Source organism: Corvus hawaiiensis, chromosome 26 (assembly GCF_020740725.1).
Source record: "Corvus hawaiiensis isolate bCorHaw1 chromosome 26, bCorHaw1.pri.cur, whole genome shotgun sequence".
Taxonomy (NCBI): domain Eukaryota; kingdom Metazoa; phylum Chordata; class Aves; order Passeriformes; family Corvidae; genus Corvus; species Corvus hawaiiensis.
This window is the reverse complement of record NC_063238.1, coordinates 32,675,057-32,699,231: the sequence shown is the minus strand read 5'-3', so window position 1 is coordinate 32,699,231 and position 24,175 is coordinate 32,675,057. Positions and strand designations below refer to the sequence as shown.

Genomic DNA, 24,175 nt, shown 5'->3' with positions numbered 1-24,175 from the left:
AGCCTCTAAAATGGCTCTATACATGGTGAAAACAACCACAGAGTGTTAGGTCTGTCTGCACCTAGTCTTCATAAGCCTTAAACTGCCCATGATACTTATATTAAAATCTGCAAGTGGATTCTCAGTTACCATAAAATCATAATTTAGGACATGATTCTGCTTTCACTTACACCTATATTGGTTTCTGTAACTCTCCCACTTCCAGCAGAATTTGCTACATGTGAAAATAGGTGTAGATTACACCTGACATGTCAGTCTGGTTGTCAATAGCTTCGTGGAGCTTAGAGGTGGAAGGAACTGCTAGACCACTTTGTCTGACCTGCCTGTTATGGAAATCCATTCAGTTATTCTTGTACTGAGCCCAATAAATTTCACTGAACTAAAATGTAGCTTCCAAAAAGGCATCCAGAGGATTTCAAAACGTAGGAATCCACCACTCCCCTTCATCGTTCAGACAGCTGTTTAAAGAAAGCTTGCTATTAAATGTGCCTTCTTTCTAGCATGAATACATCTACCTTCCAGTTTTAGTTTTTCACTGTTACATGACAAAGATCCTTATTTTCTCTCATTTTCTTACTGTGAAGACAACTATGCATTGCAAAAAGTCTGCTTCTTGCTTTCCTTTTTGATAAGCCCTACACAATAGCCGATCTGCAGTAAAAAGGTGTGTGTAAATCCTTCCCTTAGAGACAATGCAAGATAAGAGCCTCCAGAGCCAGTGGGCTCAGCCACCTCAGCGTCACTGGGGGACCAGCTCTGTTCCTGTCTTCTGGGCAGCAATGCTCCTGACGAGGCTGTTTAGGGCAGTCCTGCTGTCTGCTAGCACTGGCTGCTCGTTTCCACTCAGCCAGCCCCGATCCCTTCAGCCTGCACAGCCAGTTCACACATGCACGTAGGAAATGGCTGTCGCGCTCTGCACCTGCCCTCAGCACAGTCACTGAAGGGATCAGTGAAGCACTGTAAACTCTGCTGGTCCAAGCATGTGTGTATGCTGGGGGTGAGTGTTCACATACTTAAGGGTGATTGGAACGAAGGGAGAGGAAAAATGCACATGGAGCCTCAGGGTACCCACATTCCCTCAGGGTAAAACTGGGTACTCAGTTGCTGAAGAGTGGCTTACATGACATCAATTCATACACTAATTTATTCTGCAGTAACCAATTTATTTAACCATAGCCTATGTTAATCTCCCCCAAAAATATATTTTGTCTGACCTCTCTCAAACAATCCCATTGCCTCATTAGAAAATTAAGTCAGGTTAGTTCATTAAGATTATTCTCCTATGGCTGGTGATAATCTATGCCTGTGGACAGTGACAGCCAAGAACTCCCTTTTCCTCACTACTTGTGATTATAAATCACAATTAGGAGTCAGGATTGTTTGATAATGGTAACCATGTCGACGTAACATAACATATAAATGTAGATGTGATATACTTCTAATGAAACACATCTACATCTGGTTTCTACAGCATTGCGTGGATTGGCATTAATCATGTCCTCCTACTCTTAATTCCTTCCTGGTAGGCAAACCTAACTTCCCGACCTACGTTATCCCACTTGCCCTGGCAGTGTGATTGCGCAACATGAGCTATGGCTGAGAAGGAAATAGCTACGGGCATGAGAGGCTCACCATTCCCATTATGTCATTTTCTAAAGCAAAGTTTTGGTGTAATTTAAGTGCTGCTGTTGCTGCACAAAGATTTGTGCCTCACCTACTGTCTCTTGATCCCTGTTCAAACCTAAGGAGCATGGGATTAAGCCAATGGGATACTGTGTATTTCCAGAGTAAGATGCATTCATCAGTAGAGGTGACACGCAGTCTTCAAATGTAACTATTAAAAGGTGGAATACAAAAAACCAAAAAACAAAAAAACGCTATTTCATTTATAACCAGTGCTCACTTGAAAAAATTCATCTGTAACATTTAGTTGTTAACCAAACCAAACAAACCCAACTTCCCCCTGAAATCTCATTTCAGAAATTATCCTAGATGTCAAGTCCCCTGTGCAGAACATATATATCCCTGAATCAAGACAAGGCCACCAAGTGCCCAAGGAACACAAACGAGGCTGGCAGCAACATCTCCCCAAGGCACAGTGCTGAGAGTAGCCGTGGGTGGATGGATTAGGACCCCTGCGTTACAACTGAATCCTCTCTTGCCTCTGACAGTGCCAGAGAAAGTCTGATGCCAGGAAATCACACCTTAGGACTCACACAGACGTCAAGGACTTGGTTATGTGTACAACAGTAGGAGAGCTTCCTGAGGTAGCCCCTTGCCTGGCTAGATGACAAACATTCATCAGGAACTGGAATGATAGGACAAGGAATAATGGGTACAAAATGAAAGAGGGGAAATTTAGGTTACATATTAGGAAGAAATTTTTCACTGTGAGAGTGGTGAGGCACTGGAACAGGTTGCCCATGGAGACTGTGGATGCCACAACCCTGTCAATGTTCAAAGCCAGGCTGGATGGGGCTCTGAGCAACCTGGTCTAGTGCAAGGTGTCCCAGCCCATGGCAGGGCAGGGTGGGACTAGATGGTCTTTAAGGTCCTGAACATTCTGTGATCATGTCATTAAGCTGGCTTACACCAAATACTTGGCTAGTAGGATGGCTCCTCTGGAGAGGGGGATCAAGTAGCTCTCTTGACACCCTTCTGCCCTCTGCCCATTTGCAGCAGACACTGCCATATGTCCCCTTGCCTGATGAGAGAGATGTGCAGGGCTCTGTAACTAAAGGTTTTGTGACACACATTGGGAGGTGGGTGGGAATGGAGCTGCCTAGGAAGGACGGTCTGAGAGAGAGGAATACCTGAAAGCCCGGATGGGCTCTATGCTTGCTAAGTCAGGCTGGACTTTCAAGGACATTCTAAACCACCAAAAGCCAGATTGGTGCCACAGCAGTTGTTTTGCCTTCATCCAGCCCAAGTTCTTTCTTACTTTATTGCTGCTCCCTCTCCCTAAACAACTGATTTCTAACCTATGACAGTTCTCCTGATATAGGAAAAGGGAGAGTGAGGAGGAGGGTGAAACAGTTGCTTTCCCTGGCAATGCCAGGTTAAAACTGCCCACAAAACTCTGGCTTAAACTGCCATCAGATTTGTTATTTGAGACACTGATCGTTCAAGGAGCTCAGCTTCAATGCTCATCCTAAAGCCACTCTCCCCATGGCAGGGACTGAACACACCTGTAAATGTAGCCACTTCCCCAAGGTAGGTACCCAAAAAATCTCCGGCCTAGGTAACCACCGACTTTAAACCATTTATTGCACACGAGAAGCCCCCAGCGTGCTCTGGAGTTTTCGCACACCAGAAGGCAACGACGGGCGATAACTCGGCGAAGAGTCATCTCCGGATTTCCCAACGGTGTCTGGATACGGCTCCCTTTGTGGGCTCGGCGCTCCAAAGAGGCGACCTCTGCGGTCCCTGAGCAAACAGCACGGGGGAAGGGGAAGCAGATCCCCGCCATCCTCCCCCGCGGGTCCCCGCCAGGGCACGGCGGACGCGGCCGCGCCAGCCCGGCCCCGCTCCGGCCCCGAGCCCCGCGGGCTCCGCTGCCTCAACAGTGCCACCCAGTGCCTCTTTTATGTCATTGGCAGTGGAAATGGGGACTCGAACGCGGGGAAACCCGCCTTGCAGGCAGAGCGGAGTCACAAGAAGCGAGTGAAAGCTGCCGGCAAGCGGCAAAGGGGTGTGCTGCGAGCTGCTGGTGCCCCTGGCTAACCGGGAACCATCGACAGAATTAACACTTCTGATTTATAACGAAACAAAACCAAAAAACACCCTCAAACCAACCAAAACCAAAACCAAACCAATCCAAAACACCAAAACAAAACCCACACGACAATTTTCCAGTTTTTAAATGGCCTAACGTGTTTCCCGGCTTGTTTTATCACAAGAGGCATGGGTAGGAATGTCAGTGGGAGCTTCCTCGGGTATATACTACAACAAATCTTCCCGAGAGTGAATGGGTAAAGCAGGCTTGAGAACTGCAAAGTTCATCCATTCATAGAGGCAATTCCCTTATTAATAAAAACCAGCAGCAGCAAAAACCGTCCCAGCCGAATAGTGGCTGTGAGAGGGACGAATCCCACACCCCAAGCCCAAGGATGCAGGGAGTGAGGAAAGTGGGGGGTTCCCCCAACTGCAGGGCATGAAGAGGAAACCAGTTGGTGGTAACATATGTGTATTGTATTTCTCTGAAAAAACTTGCAACTTGGCTAATTAAATTCCTGGCGCTGAGCTGGTCCTTGGCTGAGATCATGGCAATTGGGAGGGTTGGGTTTTTTTTCCTCCTTACAGGAGTTCCCTCCTTCTTCCCATCCTCCGCCTATTAAAACAAGTCAAGTCTCCCTTGTTAAAAGACCCCATAACGTGGAAGAGGCAGAAAAGCAGCAGCAGCAGCAGGAAAGAAAAAGACGTCTGGAAAATATTACCCGTTTGCTGCTGCTGCTGCTGAGAAACCTCATTGAAACAGTTACTCGGGCAGCAAGGTATCACCAAAGAGACTTTATCTGATGCTGATCTCTCAAACTTTCAGACGCTGCCTCGCAACTTCTCCAGGCTCCTGGCTAGCCGGGTTTGAAATAAGATCTTCAGCTTCGACCACGAGAAACTAACTCCTAATTTATTATTTCTAACTTTTTTTAATTATTATTATTATTATTATTACTATTATTTGGAAAAAAAAATCCCACAACTTTGAGCTAGAAACTGAAGCAGAGAAAGACAAATACATGGTAATTGTGAAAACACGTGGGAGAAAATGAGTAGGACTGAATAGCCTTACACGATTTTTTTATTATTTTCAGTTTTAATTATTTTTTATTTCTAAGCGTCTCAATAAGCCCCTGAAAAGTGCGATTTGTTCTTTTACCTCAAACTTGGAAACTATTCAGCGGGAGCAACGGTACGTGAGACCACACAGTTGGCTGGAGCCCCTCTATGACCAAAGGACAGAAGGACAAACAAGGTAGGTGATTTATGATTATGCTTCTGTCAGCTCAAGAGCAGAAGACCCCCTCCTCCCATCCTCACGATTCAAGGGAGAAAAGGTGGAACAGATCCCCAAAATACGAGTGGGGCTGGGGGAGGATCTTACCGGCTCCTACGCTACACCTATTTCAGCAATGAATAGGACCGTCGTGAGGATGAATGAGGTTTTCAGCTTCAACCCCTCCTCCGTGTAATCCGTTTAAGACATTGCTGAGCTTCAAGATCTGGGGGGGGAAAAAAAAAAAAAAAACAACAAAACCCCCAAAAAAACTAGCCCAACCGCCCCATAAACCCCCAAAATTGAAATAAAATTGAGCACAGGCTGGGCAGCCGCTCCGCTCATGGCAGGGGAGAAGGCGAGACCTGCTCAAAGCCCAGTCCGGATTCTCTCCGGCCGCCCCTCGCCTTCGCATCCAGGGCCGGGCGGGGACGCGACAGGAGCGGAGGGAGGGCTGGGACTGAGGGAAGGCAGGCGAGGCGGCGGGCGTGGGGCTGACGTCCCGCCTCGGACAGCGCTGCCGAGCCGCCCGGGCGCCGCGCAGCGCGGGGAGGAGAGGGGCGGCGGCTTTCCGAGGGAGGGCCGGGAGCGGAGCGGTGCGGGGCGGGGGTGCCCGGAGCTCCCCGCGCCGCACGCCCGAGCCGGGCCCGCCCCGGCCGAGGCGGGGCCGCCCCGGGGACCGCGGCCGCGGGGGGCGATGGCAGCGCCGGCACGGCCGGGCCCGGGTCGCTCCCGCGGGCGGGGCCGCCGTGACGTGGCCGCGCGGGGATCCCCCGCTCCCCGCCCGCTGACGCCGCCGCTCCGCCCCTTGGCCGCGGCGCCGGGCCGGGGTTCCCCCGCGCCGTGTGCAGCCCGCGGCGAGTGCGGGGCCCCGGTGCGTCCTGCCCGGCTGCAGAGCCCTCTGTCCCCAGCAGCCCTGCCCGGCATCTCTTGGAGTGTCGGTTCGTGTCTCTGGGACACGGCCGAGAGCCGGCTTGTCAGAGCCTCGCCAGACTCTATGGCAACGCTGGCAGAAGTGGGCATTGGCCCTTGGGAGAGAATTTACCCCAATTCCCTGCCCCGAGAGGACCCCACTGTAGTACAGCACTCCTGATGGTCTTAGTCTAGAGAAGATGGAGAGGGGATCTCATTAATGCATATAAATATCTCAGAGGTGGGTGCCAGGATGATGGTGCTAGACTCTTTTTGGTGGTGTGCAGCGACAGGACGAGGAGCATTGGCCTTAAACTAAAACACAAGAAGTTTCACCTCATAGCAGGAAGAACTTCTTTATGTTGAGGGTGGCAGAGCACCAAACAGGCTGTCCAGGGAGGTCATGGAGTCTCTCTCTCTGGAGGCATTCCAAACCCACCTGGCCATGTTCTTGTGTCACCTGCTCCAGGTGCCTGGGCAAGGGGTTGGACTCCGCAATCTCAGAGGTCCCTTCGAACTCTAAGGGTTCCGTGATTCTTGCAGGGCTGCAGTGACCCCACATCTTAGGGCACAGCTGCTCCTCCGTGTTTCACTCAGCTTCGTAGTTTTCTTCCTTTGGGCACCCATGCACTTTTTTGAAGGCATACGTTGTGTGTAACATGGATGCCTTGGGCGTTCTTCTGAGGACTGGATAAGGGTGATAAATCTTTCTTATCCTGCATGCAAGCATAGAAATACCTGGGTAAAGGTTTTCCTAGTAGGAAGAGCAGCTCTACTGGATTTAATGGAGTTTTCCCGGCAAGTTCACTAGCAAAAACTCAAGTCTTCATATTTGTAGCATGAAAGCACATTGGCTTCATTTTGTTGCTATTCAAGATTAGTGTATAGAGCAGCAAAGTATTCCTCCATTCCATGTAGTGCAACTTAGTCAAACAAGGTATGACCTATGCTTTATAAACAAATTACAAGATAATAAGCTGTGAACACCAAATAAATATTTATTTGATGGATTAAGGCATGAAATAGTCAGGTTTGTGCCAAAAGCATCCATGGACTTCATAACCAGCAACCAGAAAACATTTCTAAACTAGATTTTTTTTTAACCACAATCCAAAATATCTGAGTATAAATGTGTTTTACTTCTGGTTTTGTTTCTTGGAGCATTTGTCTGGGGATTATTTTGGTTGGTTTTTTTGTTTGGTTTTTTTGGGGTTTTTTTTTTGGTTAATTCAGCAACTAGTGTATTATTGTGTACATTAGGGTCAAATCCAACCAGCAGCCATAAAATTCATTCCACATTGGTTATTCAAACCTGTAAGAGATTAAATTTGGGCAGTTTAGTGGGAAACACACATTGAACAAATAGGAGATTCTTGATTTGTTGATCAAAGTCTGTGCATACAGATAGAGTTTGACATCATCAGTAATCCTGTTCTTTACTTTAAATTTAACCTCAGAGTTAACTTTAGTCTCATGTGAGCCCTTTCCAGAAGATCAATAGCATAACAAAATCTGGAAGTTATAAATAACAAAAGTTCCAGATAGAGTAATTGTGCTGTAGTAAAGGTGTACAGATGGAGCATAACCTTTCAGCTTCCTTTCTGCAGGCTGTAGAATAGAAGAGGGAGTCTGGACAGCTATCTTATGCTTGTAATTAATGCGTACCTAGAATCATTCATACTCCAATGATATATGATTTAATTTGTCACCAAAATAAGGCTAATAATGAATTTAAATATTGTCTGAGAAATTGTAAGCCTCAAACACCATGTACTCACAGAGAGAGTGTGTGTAGGGCCAGACACAGTGTGTGCAGGCACACAGGCACTCACACGTGCACTCAGACACACTTGTGTCATCAAAGCAGCTGCTCTGGGGCAGCCAGTGCTATTATTCTCATAGGCAAGGAGGTGGGCATTAAGGCTTATAAAGATTACATTCTTCCTTTGGTTGTGTGTAAAACAGCCCTTGGCGGCTGTATGCACTTAGAGCTGTGTGTGCTGGCTTTTATGGTGCCCACCTCACTGATCTCAGGCATCCTGCTGAGTTGGAGTTGCATGTTTGTTACAGACAAATCCCCACTGACGCTACCCTCAGGTGGATATAGGCAAGGAAAATAGCAAGGGGTGTGTTGGTTTTTGTTGGAGTTTTTTGACTAAAAGCAGTTATATGGAACTAGAGAACAGGTGGATATCATATCACATCAAAAAGAGTAACCTAAGCCTTATGAAGGGTTTTATAGACCTCCAAAAATTTCTTGCATGATCATGATTCGCATTTTACAGGTGAGGAAGCTGAGACAGAGAGAGGTGAATTCACTTATCTAAGATCACCCAACAGGTGAATGACAACACTAGGAAGCAAATGCAAATTGTCTAGGCCCTGATCCACTCTTAGATTCCCTAATGTAAGAAATGCAGTGGTTAAGCATTAACCCATCTGTTATAAGGAAGGTTAATCTCTACAATAAATTTGTCAAACATATACATGCATTTTAATCTCAAGTGTCCCAGAAACAGCAGCTTTTCAGAGAAAGATTTTTTTACACCTTTACTACAGAACTGCAAGATAAATTATCCACTGATTTCCCTCTTCAGCAAAATACCTAAGTGCACACTTATCTTTAATGACACACTTACATGCTTTGCTGCATTCAAAGCCTCAGCACTAAGGTTCAGTAGATAGTCAAGAATTCAGCTTTGATACAGGCATATAAAAATGAGATGTTTTCAAAGGTTTTCTGTGCTCAGCACTTCTGGTTTCCACAAAGGTTCCAGACAAATCTGATCTGCAGATCTCATATGTGAGGTTGATTTGTGTTATCAATTTATTTTCAATACAGAGTGTGCTGCTGAAGCTGCAGCTACAAGTGTCCTCCCTTCAACCAAATTGCTTGAGCTTCTATTGCTGAGCAATAACTGAACACTCAAATTGGATTCCTCTTGAATGAAACTAATTGCAAGATGTACCTCTGGAAGACGCTTTTCAGGTTTTTAGTCCATTGGGTCCAACTATACTTAGTTCAAACAAAACAAAACATATGGAGGGTGCAGTCAGGCCCTCAGCACCAGGTGTTCCTCTTTGCAGACCTGTTTGTGTTGTATTGCACTATTTGCTGATGTGGCCACAGCCCTCGATGTCTAGAGAGAGGCACAGCTTTTTGTAACCTTTAAAAATGAAGGGGACTGCGGTGGGTTGACCCTGGCTGGCTGCATGGTACCGCCCCAGCTGCTCTATCACTCCCCTCCTTAGCAGGATGTAGATGCAGAAAATAAGATGGAAAAGCACCTGGTAGGTTGAGATAAAGGCAACTTAATAAAGCAAAGGCTGTGCATTGAAGCAAAGGAAAACAAAAGATTTATCCTCTACCTCTCATCAGCAGGCGATGTTCAGCCACTTCCCAGGAAGTAAGGCTTCAGTACACCAGCAGTTGCTCTGAAAAACAAATATACATCATAACAAATGCTTCCCCCTCCTCCTCTGTTTAGCTTTTGTATCTGAGTAGATGTCATATGGTATGGAATATTCCTTTGGTCATTTTGGGTCAGCTGTCCTGGTTATGTCGCCTCCCAGGACTTTGCCCACCTGTAGCATACTGGGAGAAAATGTTGGAGAGACATCCTGGACACTGTGGGAGCACTGCTCAGCAGTAGCCAAAACACTGCTGTGTTCTCAACACCTTCCCAGCTACCAATACGAAGTACACCACTTGAAGGGCTATGGGAAAAAGTAATTCTATCTCAGCCAGGCCCAATACAGGGACAAAATAAGCACATTTGTGACCGAGCCTTTATTACTGGTTCCTGGATAAATACTGGCTTTTGCGGCTTATGGTTAGTGTTTTTTTAAATGTTTTCAGATGTTTGGAATTAATAAGTGCTAATTCTTTCAAACAACCTTCCAAATCATTACAGTATGTACAAACTTTCTGTGTCTCCCTCTCTTGCTTTTTAATCTTCTGGGGAAAAGCTACCCAGAATTACTATGTGGCAATGTTTGAGTGTTGCATGAGAGGGGATTTCTGAAAGAAATGATGTAGTGAGATGCATCCCATGTGTTACAAGCAAACCTGACTTCAGTTTGACCCCCATCAGTCACTGGTTCCATGTCCTGTATCAATTGACGCCAGGCACCACCTGATTGCTTCCTTTGTCCTCATAGCAGCTACACAATAGAGGGTGCAGAATTGAACAGGCTGCAGATAATATTGATATCTGCTGGCACCAGTGCACGTTGGTTTTCTGGATATCTATTTCTCCCTATTCTGTATTAGTAACGAAATAAGCTTTTTCTTTCTCTTTGCCTCCTGATTTCATAAAGGGATGAACTATCTTAAGGTCCTGTTATTCTTGGAGATGCATGAACACTGATTAATAGCCATGTGGATGAACTCTGCCACAGGATATTGGAGGAGGGAAAATTGGTACATTACCATGGAGGTCACCAGTATTCTTTCCTGAGTAAAGACCCAATTCAAAACAGGACATAAGAATCTGCTGAATTTCAGTCAAGTGTCTAGATCTTATTAAAATTAGATCTATGTACCATAGCTACAGTAAATGCTAGCCTAAATATTTTTCAGAATAGAGAAAACTGAAGCATATTTTGCTATGTTCATCTAATTTGAGATCTAAGGCATTATTCAGTCTGAGAAAGGAGTGTGATCTCTAGTGCTACAGTTAATACCCAAATCATTAGATGTACCATGTAGGTATCAGTCATTTGTTAACCTGATTTTTTTCATGAAAGCATTGTTAGAATACTACAACTTTTATTTATGCCAGTTGTTAATAGTAATGTAGAGTAAATTTACCTTCATCACAAAGGAGAAATACTCTTTTTGTATATATATTTGGCTTTATCAGGATGCCAAGAGACACAATGCCAAACAGTTCACCAGGTGGACTCTGATGTCAAGTACATGCAAGGGTTCATTTCTTGGTCATGCTTTCCCATAGGAGCCTCCAAAGAAAGGCACTCCTTGCCTCCTACTGTACAGTCACTACAAGGCACTGCTTGGTGAATCAAAACGTGTGACTCAATCAGCAGCAGCCTACACAGCATTAGGATTTAGCATATGGCTTTCACATTTCATTTCTACTAGATGGGCTGGTGAGCACTGCTCAGCTCCATCCCTGAAAGGAAAGAGCTGCTCAGTAGCAGACTTTGAAGACTCTTAACATACACTCACTTTGGCCATGCAAACCTTGGATCTGCTTGCTGGAAACTGCATAAAACTCATACTAGGTTCAGCACCACAGGGTTAGGTGAAGGTGCCTGTAAGGGATTTAGGTGCCTATAAAGGATTTAGGTGCACAAATTGCAGGATAGAATTGTTGTATTTCACTGTGTCAGGCCAGGCTAGACGCTCATAACAGCACTGTCTGCTCTTAAAGTCTCTGATGCAGCTGCTGCCTAGCCTAGCTAGTATTTGACTCAGCAGCTCATTTTTGGTCCCAGACTTGGACAAGCATAATTTCCTTTTAACTTCTTGGCTTAATTATTGGAGATGGGTGGAGAATTTTTGGCTTCTTTACCATTGTTTGGGCATGTTGAAGTTGATAAAGATCATTTCTGCTGGGCAAGCTATCAATACCTCGTGTTAAATCTTGAGAATATTGAGCAACTTTTCCAGTTCCCCTGAGATTCAGTCAATTAAAAGACAATACATAAAACCCTCAATTGCACATACAAAGGGGAAAATTTCTTTGATGAAAGCCAGGAATTTAGATCAAAACACTGTTTATTTTCCTAAGGTTGACAGTGAAAGGAAAAAAAGTTATTTTATTAACACCAGAAATTAATTTCTTTATCTTAAAAGACTGGATTTTTGCAATGGAGAGGATCTGTGCTGTAATGACAAAGTCAGAGAATTTGGGTTGTTTTTTTTTCCTTTTGTGCAGAAGCACTTCATAGGTAGAGCAAAACAATAGCAAATTAATGTAAAAGATGCCTGCTACAGGATATAGTCATTCAAATGTAGCCACTCCAGATCTTAATGCAAATCCTATTTATTTCAGCCATATAATTCTCAATGTAAGCAGACTTTAGGACCCCAAATGGGAAAGCAGAGTACAAGTGCACCATTAATGAGACATTTTCCTTGATGTTTGTGACATTTTGCATGCTTGAGGGATTAGTAAACACACAGGCTATTTTACTTCGAGGGAATCAAGAGGGGATCCATTACTTAATCTGTTTTCTAAAGCAAGTCTATTTTGGGCACTGAGTTTCAGTTCACCCATAGTGGTGGTAAGCATAAGCTGTCTTTTATTAGGCGTCTTTATGACCCTCGCTGTTAAAGATTTTCAGACAGGCCAGAGCAGGGAGGGTCCCTTTTGCTGGTGGATGATTACAGCACCTGTCAGATCCCAGCCTTAAGTATTCAAGGAAGTCCTAGAGATAGGGTCCGATTTCTTTAACAGTGCCTCCAAATATACATTTAAGAGGCTTCCTCCTGTCTTGAAATTTAAGACCCTAAATAGCCAGTGGAAAAAAGCAAAGTCTTTGTAACCTCAAACTTCATGCTTGCCTAGTTTATTTTTATGTTGTAAGTGATTCTGTGTTGGCTTTTTTGTTCCAAGCCTGTAACTTTTCAGACATACATATAGTTGATGACAGCTATGCTGCTGCATCTTGGTAATAATTTTTCAAGGAAGAGTTAAAAACATATATGATGTAAGGAAGTCCTGTTCCAGCTTCAGCTTTGGCCAACAGATGGTGAAACAAACATGAGCAGCAGATGAGTGAGATGATAACAGTAGGGAAAATATGAATAATAGCAAGAAAACACAAATATTAAGTCCATTACTCTGAGAGGACCTAATTCAGCAAAATATTCAAGCATTGCAACACACTTGCTGGGTTAGCCTTAAACAGACATATCTGTTTTATGTCTTTCACATAAAATGCTTCTATTGACAGAAAATGTTGTCATTAACCTCCTGTAATTCTGAGATAGCTGTTGCATAAAATGGTTAATGTGATTGTCAAAAAAAGCAGTTAGGTACCAATATATTCCACCTGCCTGCCTGTCCGTACTGTTTGTTTCAAGAATGCCAGAGCACCCTCCATGCCAGCCAGTTCCTCCATAGCCCAGAGTTTAGGTTAGAAGATTTTACAGCCAGGTAACTTAAATATGTAGAAGTGGTCAGAATCAGCTGATGTCATAGTGAATTTCTGAGTCCAGGGTGGAGTGTTGGCTTTGTTAAATTTATGCATATTTTTGCCACAGACTTAATCTCAGTCAAGCTTTAGCCCCTATGCACACATGCTCACATGTGCATATATCTATGTACACAAATGTATGAATAATACATTTTTGCAATGGTATTGAGAATACCTTTTAAAGCAGATGTCTGATTATATAAATATAAATTATAAATATAGTTAGACATCTGTTTTAAAAATTATAAATACATTCAGGCATCTGTTTTAAGAATGTCTTTCCAATATTTTTGCAAACATAACTAAGCGACAGAAACAATTCAGGGTGGGATGCAGTCATGACATGGATGGGGGATGAGGAGGGGCTGCCCAGACATTCAGCTGTTCCGCTCTCCTGTGACTGTATGAAGCGAGTGGTGGCCCAAAAGCCCCTTCTCCAACCTCCTCAGGATAATATGACAGAGTGTCTTATCCAACCAGCCCAGGCTGCCAAAATAAGATCCTGACACAGATAGCACCTTCTGTGAGGACATTACAAATAGCAGAAAACATCTCTGCTACATTAAGTCTGTTTAGGTCGTACCTTACATGGAGGAAGTACTTCAAAGAGAGGTTAAGTTGAGCAAGGGGATACAGTGACTCCATGAGCCAGAAGCTCAGGGTGTATCTGTTGATGCTGAGATCTGTGTTGCAGCCACATGTACCCCTTATGATGCCTTATATCAGCAAGTGGTGGCTCTGCTAATGGTTTCCCTCCTTCTTTGCAGATGTATTGTGAGAGGTTTATATGTATCCTGAGAATACTTGGAACCACACTCTTCGGGGTGTCCCTCCTGCTGGGAATCACCGCTGCTTACATTGTGGGCTACCAGTTCATCCAAACAGACAACTACTACTTTTCCTTTGGACTCTATGGTGCTATCCTGGCATCACATCTCATTATCCAAAGCCTGTTTGCCTACCTAGAGCACAGGAAAATGAAACGGTCGCTAGAGACTCCAATCAAACTGAACAAAACAGTTGCCCTTTGTATTGCTGCCTATCAAGAAGATCCTGACTACTTAAGAAAATGTTTACTTTCTGTAAAAAGATTGACCTACCCTGGAATTAAAGTTGTTATGGTCATTGATGGGAACTCAGAAGATGACGTTTACATGATGGACATTTTCACTGAAATCATGGGTAGGGACAGTTGTGCCACTTATATCTGGAGTAATAACTTCCACGACAAAGGTCCGGGTGAGACAGAGGAGTCTCACAGAGAAAGCATGCAACACGTATCTCAGCTGGTCCTGTCCAACAAAAGTGTTTGCATCATGCAGAAATGGGGTGGAAAAAGAGAAGTAATGTACACAGCATTCAAAGCACTGGGGAGAAGCGTGGATTATGTACAGGTAGGTATTAGAGCACCAGGTCAGTGCCAATTCAAACACACTTTGAAAGAAAGCAGCTTTTGTATATTTTGTGCAGCATGTTAGAGGCCATCCTAGTCCCTGATGAACACAGTGCTCCTTTCAGTCTGTTTGGAAACAGCTTGACCGTTAAAAGGGTATTTTGCTACCTTTTAAAATGGCCAGTCTATCTTTGACTGTTTTAAATCTGTGAACCAGCTACTGGAGAAATCTGAAATCCTTCCCCCGCCTTCAGTACTTCCCCCTCATCCAAATGGTTTTGCTTCAGGCAAAGCCAGTGACCTCCTGAAAGCCCCATCTCTGCTCCTGTAGGTGAGGGTCTGGGGTGAGGCTTTATTTTGTGTTTGTTAGTGGCTCCATATGCAAGCCCATAAGACAGGTATTTGTTCTCACTAGGGAATATCTTGGAGAAGTGGTGAAGTCTGTAAAAAAGATGGGGATCTATTTTAAAGGCTTTGAAGGCCATGTGGGTATTCAATAAAAGGGTCAATGTGTAGATTTGAAAGAAAATTTCTTCAGCTAAAGCTTGAAGGAGCTTTTGCTTCATTACTTACAGCTGCATTACCTCACTCTCTGCAACTTGGCCTTTAAGGCCCTTATGACACACTACTCACTTAAAAATGAATTAGGCTGGGTCCTCTCTCCCTGTTTCCAAAGCAGCAGAGACATATTTCTTTCCAGCTGCCTTGGATCCCCTGAAAGATTGTCTATGTTTTTTACATGGAAGCACTCTTCGCTCCTGCAAACAGCCCTGCTGACTGTGGGAAGGGGAAGAGGTCATGTGTGGAGGAAGGCAGGTGGGTTCAGATACTCTGGCTGGACACTGAGGACCCTTCCTTAGCAATCCAGGCCAACAAGGCTCATTTGACTAATCCCACTGAATAGGAGATGATTTTCCTAATGAACCACCTTCAGTTCTTCCTAGCTTCTCTCACACTCAGAGCAACCAGCAGTCTCCTGCAGTGGAGCAGCAGCTCCCCGAGAGGTGCTCTCTGCTGGCTCAGGGCAGCTGCATGGCTGAGCCACATGTGTTTCTGGGGCCTGTGCCCAGCCTTGTGTGGGTGTGTGTGCACACTCTGCACAGCACAGCATCCATGTGCAGTGTCCAAGGATCTGGAGAGGCTGCCAGTAGCTGGGCTGAGAGCAGCAAGTCTTCCATGCACATGAGGAGCAGAAACTGATGAGTGCCAGGAACCACTCTGTTATTGGAGCTGGAAGAATAAGGCCAAGATTTAAAACCCATCCTCTACCACTTCCCAAACTGAAACTGATTTATTCTTTGAAAACAATGGGCTTAAGCTCTCCATTGTCTGTTCTTTGGTTTTGTGCTGTGAGGAACTATGATGGGATAAAAATGCTGATTTTCTTTATTAGCATGGGTTTATAATCACTTCACACAGACATACCAGATTGCAGAGAAAGAAGGCAGAGAAGAAGCAGATTCACTGCAAGTTTCCTCCCTCAGTTCAGGTCTTGTATTTTTCAGGGAACCTGGAAAAAGCGTTTCTATTTCAACAGTCATAGCATAAACTCAGAAAATAGAAGAAGTATTTCTGTTCAGTTAACAGTCCTGACCTGGCTCAGAAGTTCTAATGAATTTGCCAGAGACTGTAATGCTGCTGTGAGCACAGTCTGCAGTAGTGACTGATGCCACAGTTACATCTACAGTCACATCTTTAGTAGAAATGCAGCCCCTTGGTGGCCCTGGCTACTACAGAGTCATAAAAAAATGCAGCTAAAACGTGGCTCTGTTTTATGAATTAATAAAGGTTGATATATTTCAAACGGTTTTTTTGGGTGACCCAGGGTAAATTACTTTAAACAAGCCCAATATTTCAAGGGCTAAGTAATCTGCAGCAATGATTATGCATTTAAAAAAGTGGCCAGTCCAGCACCACTGCCCAGCCCCCAAAACTGTAGGCCTTATAGTTCTTAAAAGACACCCTGGAATTATTAACAGGCAACCATAAACTGTCAGACCAGTGCAGATAATGAGCTGTTAGTCATTAGTGGTGTCTCATTAAATACTCAAAACTGCTGTGAAGGCTTATTTCCATCCTAGAGGAGTTGAGGAGTGTGCAGGTAATCAGGTGGAGGAGTTAAACTGGCAGGTATCATCAGTGCAGAGTTGCGAGGTAACCAGGGTGCAATTCATCTTGGCTTGATGGAGGTGCCTGTGTGGACAGTCCAGTGCAGTCTGAACTCAGAGCAACTTGGGTAAACTGTCACTGCCTACAGCAAGGAACTGAACAGCTCCCTTAAGGTCAATTGTCCCTTTCATGTAACCCAATTCTGTGACCCAAGGCAGTGATATTTGGGTCACTCGGCCCTTATGTGGAAGGATGACAAATTGTCTCCTGGGCTATCCTGGGCAACCCCTGGCTAGGCAGGTGTCAGCGTGTTTTATTTGGGCTCCTAAGCCAAATAAGTCTGTGTTTCTCTGGATATATCCTCTGTTCACCTGCAAAAACCTCATCCAGATGGAAAATGATGGCTTGTTAGATTTGTCCCAGAAACACAGACATATCCACTGTGCTGGCATGCCCAGGACGTGTGACGGTATTTTGTTAAAAAACCAGTGTTTTCAGGATTCCTCATCTCTAATATATTAGTGATGTGGCTCATGGGCAGGTCTTTCTGCCGTAGGTAGATGCATCTGATGGGGTGGGAGCTGCTCAAGTGCCAGGTGCTGGAGGGAAAGCAGAGGGGCTGGGAGGCAGCTGATCCCAGCCCACTGCTCATGGTCACAAGAAATGGCATGCCTGTCACTGCCTGAGCACCCTGGGAATTCAGCAAACCCCAAATTCCCTGTGCAAAACACTCAGCAACAGGTTTATCCATGAAGACCCAGGTAAAAATACAAGCATTGTTTCCCCTCTTCAGTAGAATTGTTTTGCTCCGTTTCTATCACTCAGTGCTGCCACTGATGACAGCTTTCCACTAAAGCTGGAGTCACACCTTGGCCAGGTTACAAAGACTTTGTGGGATGAGGCCTTTGAGGAGAGGAGATGGATGCATCAAGTTAGTGGGAGCTGGACATGCTTGTGGCTTTTCTCCTGATGGGGATATGAGAGTTTTCATCACCTTTCTCCTCTTGGCCCCCTCTGAGTGAGCATGGAGGGGGAGCATGCTGGCAGACTCCCAGCTGCATCCCAAGATATGCAGTCCAACTATCCTGGGTAACCTCTCCTCTTGAGTCTGGTCCAGAGCAGAGTCCCAGTGCTCTCCTCCCCCTTCATAGAGCAGACATAAAGGTTACCTCTCCCCTGGAGTGAGAGGCTTAGGTTGAATTGAAAGTTTGCATGAAAGGACACCAAAATTAGGATACACATGACAAAGCCTCAGCAGAATCTGTCTTAATATGCTGTTTATGCAGAGCTACTGACTTGCTCCTACTGACCCCATCTGAAGTCACAGGAATGCAATGTGGGGACAAACTGGAAGCAGTATGAGAATTTGTAGGGTGGGATTCAGCTGGTCAGAGGGGTGTTTCTGGGACAGTCTCTGCTCCAGTTCCTGGGTGTCTGTGAAATGAGTTCACACACCGTGTGTCCAGTTCTTCAGCTGCAACAACTGCAATAAGGAGACACCCTCTTGTTTTAAACAGGCTGCAGCCCAAGTCATTCTCTTCAGAGCAAACGAAAGCAATGCCAGCTGCCTCACAGACCAGCCAGCCTGTCTGAGCCCTCCTCCTACTCTCCAGGGGAAAGCCAATTTCCTAATGTACACAGTGCTTAGTTGACTAGGAGTGTTTGTATAGCTGAAATGCCTTGTATGTGATCTACTTCTGCCTTGGTCTTGTGGAGTACTGAACTTCAGGACTCACGCCTTCTGGCCTTACCTATTTTTTTATAAGAATGCCAGAGAAAAATAGCAAATAATTTCTCTAAGTCAAATGTCAAATCCCTGCACTACTAATAACACATCATGCATCTAAAATTAAAAATTAGTTTGTTCTGAAATACAGGATACATATTTTACATGAATTGTTAAAGCCTCCCATGAGTGAAAGAACTATTAGGTTTCTTCCCAGACTCCTACTCGACTTTTTTTCTTTTTTATAACAAGTGCCTGGGATTTAACTCCTCACTCCTTCCCTCATATGGCAGTGGGAAATATTTGACGAGCGTGCTCCAACTGTGCAGCTGATGCAGGGAAACCCTATGTCAGAGCACAACAGGAACCTGCCACACCCACAAACACCTTCTTACTCTGCAGTGCCCCATATCTTATTCAAAGTAGCCAGCCCAGTGTGCCAGTAAAACAAATGGAGCTGATACAGAGGAGAGGATTGTTTGTGTGCACAGCCTTAATAAGCTCTGTGTTTTGTGCAGCACTATGCCTTGCTGCCTGGTACAAGTGATCTTTAACAGAAATATCAGTGCAGACTTCAAAGTCAGATTTAATTGCATTCAGGAGAATATGCATTTAGAGTCATTATAACCACTTGCATGATTTTTATTTTCTTCTCTAGTGTGCTCCTTAACCCATTTTTTTTCTTGTTTTTTCTTACTTATAGGTCTGTGATTCAGATACAATGCTTGATCCAGCCTCATCAGTGGAGATGGTAAAAGTTTTAGAAGAAGATCCAATGGTTGGAGGAGTTGGAGGTGATGTGCAGGTGAGTACAACAATTTTCTGATTAACCGAGGTGTTTCAGCAGCTATTTGCATTGCAACAGATTTCTCTGTCTGGAATAGCATTAAATATAATTTATGTGTCTATACTATATATATATATATATATATATATATATATATATATATAAAAATATATAAAATATGTGATACCATTATAGGTGCTTTTATCATACCTTAGCCTTTTTGTCCATTGAATGGAAACTCTTATTCTTGGATGTGAGCACTGTATGGTTTTAACACTCATAGCAAGCAAACAAATAATATTCTGCCCCCTACATGTGAAAAGGTGGGCACTGGCATTGTCAGGACTGTTGTGGCATCTTTGAGTCTCTGGGTATAGTTGCTTGCTCAAGGTACCATAGAAAAGCTATAGACGAGCAGGAAATTGAGAACAGGTCTCCCAAAGCCATGTCCAGCACCTCAAGGTCTTCAATTATATTACTACTGGCAGCCAAGACTGTTAGAAATAAAAGTAATTTTGAAATGCTATGCACTGTGCACTCTGTGTGTTGCTGGGTCTCCCATCTCTCAGGCAGGACAAGAGAAAACTCCCAACTCAGACCAGCTCCACAAGTGTTAGGATTTCCAGCATTACCAAGTTTGTCTGACTACTACAGCAAAAGGCTGTTGATTCCTTTTGACACAACTCCTTCTGCTGCAATTTATAGAGAGAAACGTGTATGAATATTTTAGTTGGCCTTAGGATCAGTCCCCAATACTCAGTTGAGCTTTTTATGTGAGACAGGAGAAAGAGCAATGTAAAAGAGCAAGAACTTACTAATGAATGCCCAAGTAGTCAGAAGTATTTCAGGCATGTGGCTCATAACTCCAGAAATTAGGATTCCCACAGAAACCTGAATAACTTTGGAACTCTAGACTGACCATAAAGCGGGTGTACACAGCCTATGCATGTGAAATTCCAGGCATATGTGAGTACAAGTGAAGGGAGGAAGTACAGGTTCAGCTGTGACAGTGAAGATCCATAAGCATCTGCAATGGGAAGGATGTGTGTCCTCTGTGAGGCAAGGTGACAGAATGAAGGCTCCGGGCTTTTTTTTCCCCCCAGGTCATTTTCCAGCATACACCAAATACATTTGAGCCAGGCTTGAGCCTATCCCCAAGCTTCTAATATGTCCTGGAATTAAACCTGACAGATATTAGGCCTGTCAGAGCAAAAGACTATTTTTTTCTAGTTGCAGGGCAATGCTTTATAGTTGTAGAAGGCCAAAGACCCACACACTTCCTTGCCACATCCTCTGGCACAAGGTGTGTGTTGAGAACCTGGGTGTGAAGCCATGGATCTGTGCATCTGCATGCATTCATACATCCACTGAGTGTTCAGACTTAGAATATGTCTATGTTAAGTGTAGGTCTGAGCTTTGGGTGAGCTTTGCATTGTGCAGAAGAGAAAGACTGAGACATTTATGTGGGCCTGAGGAAGACTCTGCTGGAGTATCACCATATGTCTTGGGACAAGGTAACAGGCTGGTACTGCAGAGACAGAACAGGTTGTTCCTCAGAGGACCTAATGCTGGATATGGGACACAGTTCAGGGTTAAACCTCTAGGGCCAGCCTTATGATACCAAAAATGTAGGGCGAAGACCATGTGCTCAGCTTTTCTCATGCTCCAGCATCGTTTTGGGAGGGCTGGAAGGAGTCCTGTGAGTTCCAAAGATGTGCATGTGCAGAAAAGCAGCAGAAGACCATGAACTCACCAGCTCCTCTTGGGAAAGTCTAAATCCAGCAGGTCTTTAACTGGGGACAAAAGGGAAGGAAGAATGAGACAGAAAATAAGGAAATTTCTTGGTGGAGAATAGGAAAGCTTGCAAGGAAAAAAGAACATCTTGGTGAAGCAGACATTTGAAGGTTTCATCTCACCTTTCCTGTCAATGTCCTGGCAGAGCTGTTTGAGTAGCTCCTGGGTTTGCCATGGGTAGGACACAGGAGTGAGGTTCCCACCACATTTCATGTAATGGTGCTCTAGTCTCTGCAAATTCCTTATTGCTCCAATGTGCATATTTTCTGTTTCAAGAGCTCATCTAAAAGGAAAACTTTTTTTTTTATTTTGCAGATTTTGAACAAATACGATTCCTGGATCTCCTTTCTGAGCAGTGTGAGATACTGGATGGCATTTAACATCGAAAGAGCCTGTCAGTCCTACTTTGGCTGTGTACAGTGCATCAGTGGACCTCTGGGAATGTACAGAAACTCTTTACTCCATGAATTTGTGGAAGATTGGTACAATCAAGAGTTTATGGGTTCCCAGTGCAGCTTTGGAGATGACAGGCATCTAACTAACAGAGTGCTAAGTCTGGGCTATGCAACAAAATACACAGCTAGATCCAAGTGCCTTACGGAAACACCGATAGAGTATCTCAGGTGGCTGAATCAGCAGACCCGCTGGAGTAAATCCTACTTTAGAGAGTGGCTTTATAATGCAATGTGGTTCCACAAGCACCATTTGTGGATGACCTATGAAGCTGTAATCACTGGATTCTTTCCTTTCTTCCTTATTGCCACAGTAATTCAGCTCTTCTACAGGGGAAAAATCTGGAACATCCTCCTCTTCCTGTTGACAGTTCAGTTAGTTGGCCTGATAAAGTCTTCCTTTGCCAGCTTCCTTAGGGGCAACATTGTCATGGTTTTCATGTCACTCTACTCAGTGTTGTACATGTCAAGTTTACTGCCAGCAAAGATGTTTGCAATTGCCACGATAAACAAAGCAGGGTGGGGCACATCAGGAAGGAAAACCATTGTAGTTAATTTTATAGGACTCATTCCAGTCTCCATTTGGTTTACAATCCTCCTAGGTGGCGTAATTTTCACTATTTACAAGGAATCAAAAAAGCCATTTTCTGAGTCAAAACAGACAGTTCTCATCATTGGCACAATACTCTATGCATGTTACTGGGTTTTGCTTTTGACTTTGTACATGGTTCTTATCAACAAATGTGGCAGGCGGAAGAAAGAGCAACAACACTACGACATGGTGCTAGACGTATGATGTTTCCGTGGGAAGTTACCCAGAGTTGTAAAGCAACCCAACGACCTTGTAGTATCTGTGGCATCAGACATATGTTGCCAAGGGAAATGGATCACTGCTGCTGGGAATAGGACACTTATATTCCTCTGGGTTCATTTTCATCCTGCCAAAGTAAGGAGAAAAAAAAAAAAAGAAAAGAAAAAAAAAAAGATTTTTTTGTTTCCAAGGGGGGAAGGACGCAAACCACACAGTTACGACCTGTTCACAAGAAAAGGGGAGAACGTCTATGTTTATGCACTTTTTTATTGTGCATATGCCTGACAGTGTTACATTCTATATACCTCACTGGTCATGCTTATGTGTGTGGACAGAAAGAAAGGGAGTTTGGAGAATCAAGAAAAGGACTGTACAACCCCTTGCAACCTAATTTATGAACTTTTCTTTTTTTATAGTTCTGTTTATAGGAAGGGTCTTTTGTTTTAGGCTGCCAAATGTAATGCCAAAGGTAAATTTTAAGAGGCCATTGGCTGAGCTGTATTTTTATATTATTGTATTATTTGTGTGTGTGTATTTTTAAGCCAACTTTTTTTTTAAATCACATATTTTATATTTTACTATCTGCCAAAAAAAGATGCCTCCCCAACATTTTGTTCTTTAGCCTTTTTAAATATATTTGGGGACAAAAAAATCACATTCTCTCCCCAAATTTCTGCTGAAATGATATTGTTCACAACAGAAAGAATAAAAAGTGTCTCTGCATTTTTGCAACTAATGAATGGTTATTTCTGTGAAAAGGCATTTAAATGTGCTCTTATAAGACATTTATTAATAAGGCCCAAAATTGTCAGGTTTTGCATACAAGCATATTTGTGCATAAAAAAAAAGGCCAAAGGGGTAGATATGTGCAATTTGGGGTTTTTGTTTTGATAACATTGTAAAAGGGAAATTTGCTTCTCTGTTGAGAGCTTAATATCCCTAGCATGCACAATAAACCATAAGGCAAGGCAGGCCTCCACACCACTGGAAAAGACATTGCTATGGAAAGCCTCCCACTGATTTTATATGGGACCTGAGCAGTCAAAAACTTCTAATCTGGAAAAATATTGGGCACCTGAAACTGCTATTGAATTCACTGATGGTCATAGGTGTTCATAATCAGCTAGCACCAAGCAAATAGTTCAGAATTTTCATTAAAAAAATCATGGAAGGAAAAACTTATCAACACTTTCAAAATGTGTATGTTGTACTATAAAACTTCTGCAGAGCCGTTCATACAGTTTACAAAAAATAAAAACATCACCTTCTCAGACATCCAGTGTAATACAGACCCCAGTACTGAGCCCAATAATTTGTTTTTGACTACAGCATATCTACCAGAAAAGAAGCCAATTTTTTTATCAGAAAACATCAAGCCTTAGCAAATGCATCACTTCCTTGGTGCCTAATAATCAGTCTTGGACATTTAGTTTGGACCATGGTTTTGAGAAATAATATTCAGGACTAAATTCTGCAGTCCTTCACCAGCCAAAGGAATGTGGCATTGAGCTCTAATATACTTTATAAAGAGCAACAGAAAGACCAGCTGCCTTTTTTAGATTCTGGTATTAAAAGCACTGTGGTAAAGCAGAAATCGGCATATGATGCTTAAAGAACTTGGAAGCATTTTCAGCTTCTCTTTTTTATGCAGACAGGAATAGATTCTGCTGTAGTATGAACTGCACACACACTACCTTATTGTCTGATTATCTTGAGGTACATGATTGCTTGAAAGTCATACTAATATTATGTTAATGATTGGAGAGTTGATTCATGTTGATTACAAAATAGAACAGTATTAAAAAAAAGCAAGAGAAATGGTAAAAATAAAAAAAAACTTGACTATGCCTTTTAACTATTTATGATGTAAGTTAAAGCTTGGGTTAACATTCAAATGTCAAATAAATCTTCTCATTCTATAAAAAGATTGAATTAATTGCCTGTATTTATTCTAGCAATTATTCAATGTATTTCCAATATAGGTTGTATAGTATAATTGTTACTTTCATAAATAAAATATTTTTGATAAGA

General features: G+C 43.5%; 1 protein-coding gene and 2 long non-coding RNA genes across 4 annotated transcripts in view; 1 reads left to right on the top strand and 2 right to left on the bottom strand.

Moving 5' to 3' along the window:
* Window positions 1–5,489, bottom strand: part of LOC125317274 — a 22,546-nt gene extending 17,057 nt beyond the window's left edge. The window contains exon 1 of the long non-coding RNA XR_007199989.1: window positions 5,102–5,489. This is a non-coding gene — a long non-coding RNA (uncharacterized LOC125317274). The remainder of the gene's footprint in view (window positions 1–5,101) is intronic.
* On the top strand, window positions 4,383–24,175 carry HAS2 (hyaluronan synthase 2). The gene is made up of 4 exons (XM_048287029.1): window positions 4,383–4,972; window positions 13,840–14,466; window positions 19,004–19,105; window positions 21,197–24,175. Exons 2-4 carry the CDS (start codon window positions 13,840–13,842, stop codon window positions 22,127–22,129), a joined length of 1,662 nt encoding a protein of 553 aa, XP_048142986.1. The 5' UTR covers window positions 4,383–4,972; the 3' UTR covers window positions 22,130–24,175.
* On the bottom strand, window positions 6,461–16,037 carry LOC125317275. Of its 2 annotated transcripts, none has more exons than XR_007199991.1 (3): window positions 15,891–16,037; window positions 9,275–9,340; window positions 6,461–6,621 (listed from the first exon to the last, which is right to left on the bottom strand). It is a non-coding gene; the product is annotated as an uncharacterized LOC125317275 (long non-coding RNA). The 2 variants fall into 2 exon arrangements; XR_007199990.1 differs by lacking the exon at window positions 6,461–6,621 and adding an exon at window positions 6,956–7,217.

Bases quoted from the DNA above. Each gene is read 5' to 3' on its own strand.
- HAS2 (XM_048287029.1), top strand. From the start codon at position 13,840: ATGTATTGTGAGAGGTTTATATGTATCCTGAGAATACTTGGAACCACA. The intron at 14,467-19,003 runs GTAGGTATTAGA...TCTTACTTATAG, and splicing joins GAAGCGTGGATTATGTACAG to GTCTGTGATTCAGATACAAT. The intron at 19,106-21,196 runs GTGAGTACAACA...TTTATTTTGCAG, and splicing joins GAGTTGGAGGTGATGTGCAG to ATTTTGAACAAATACGATTC.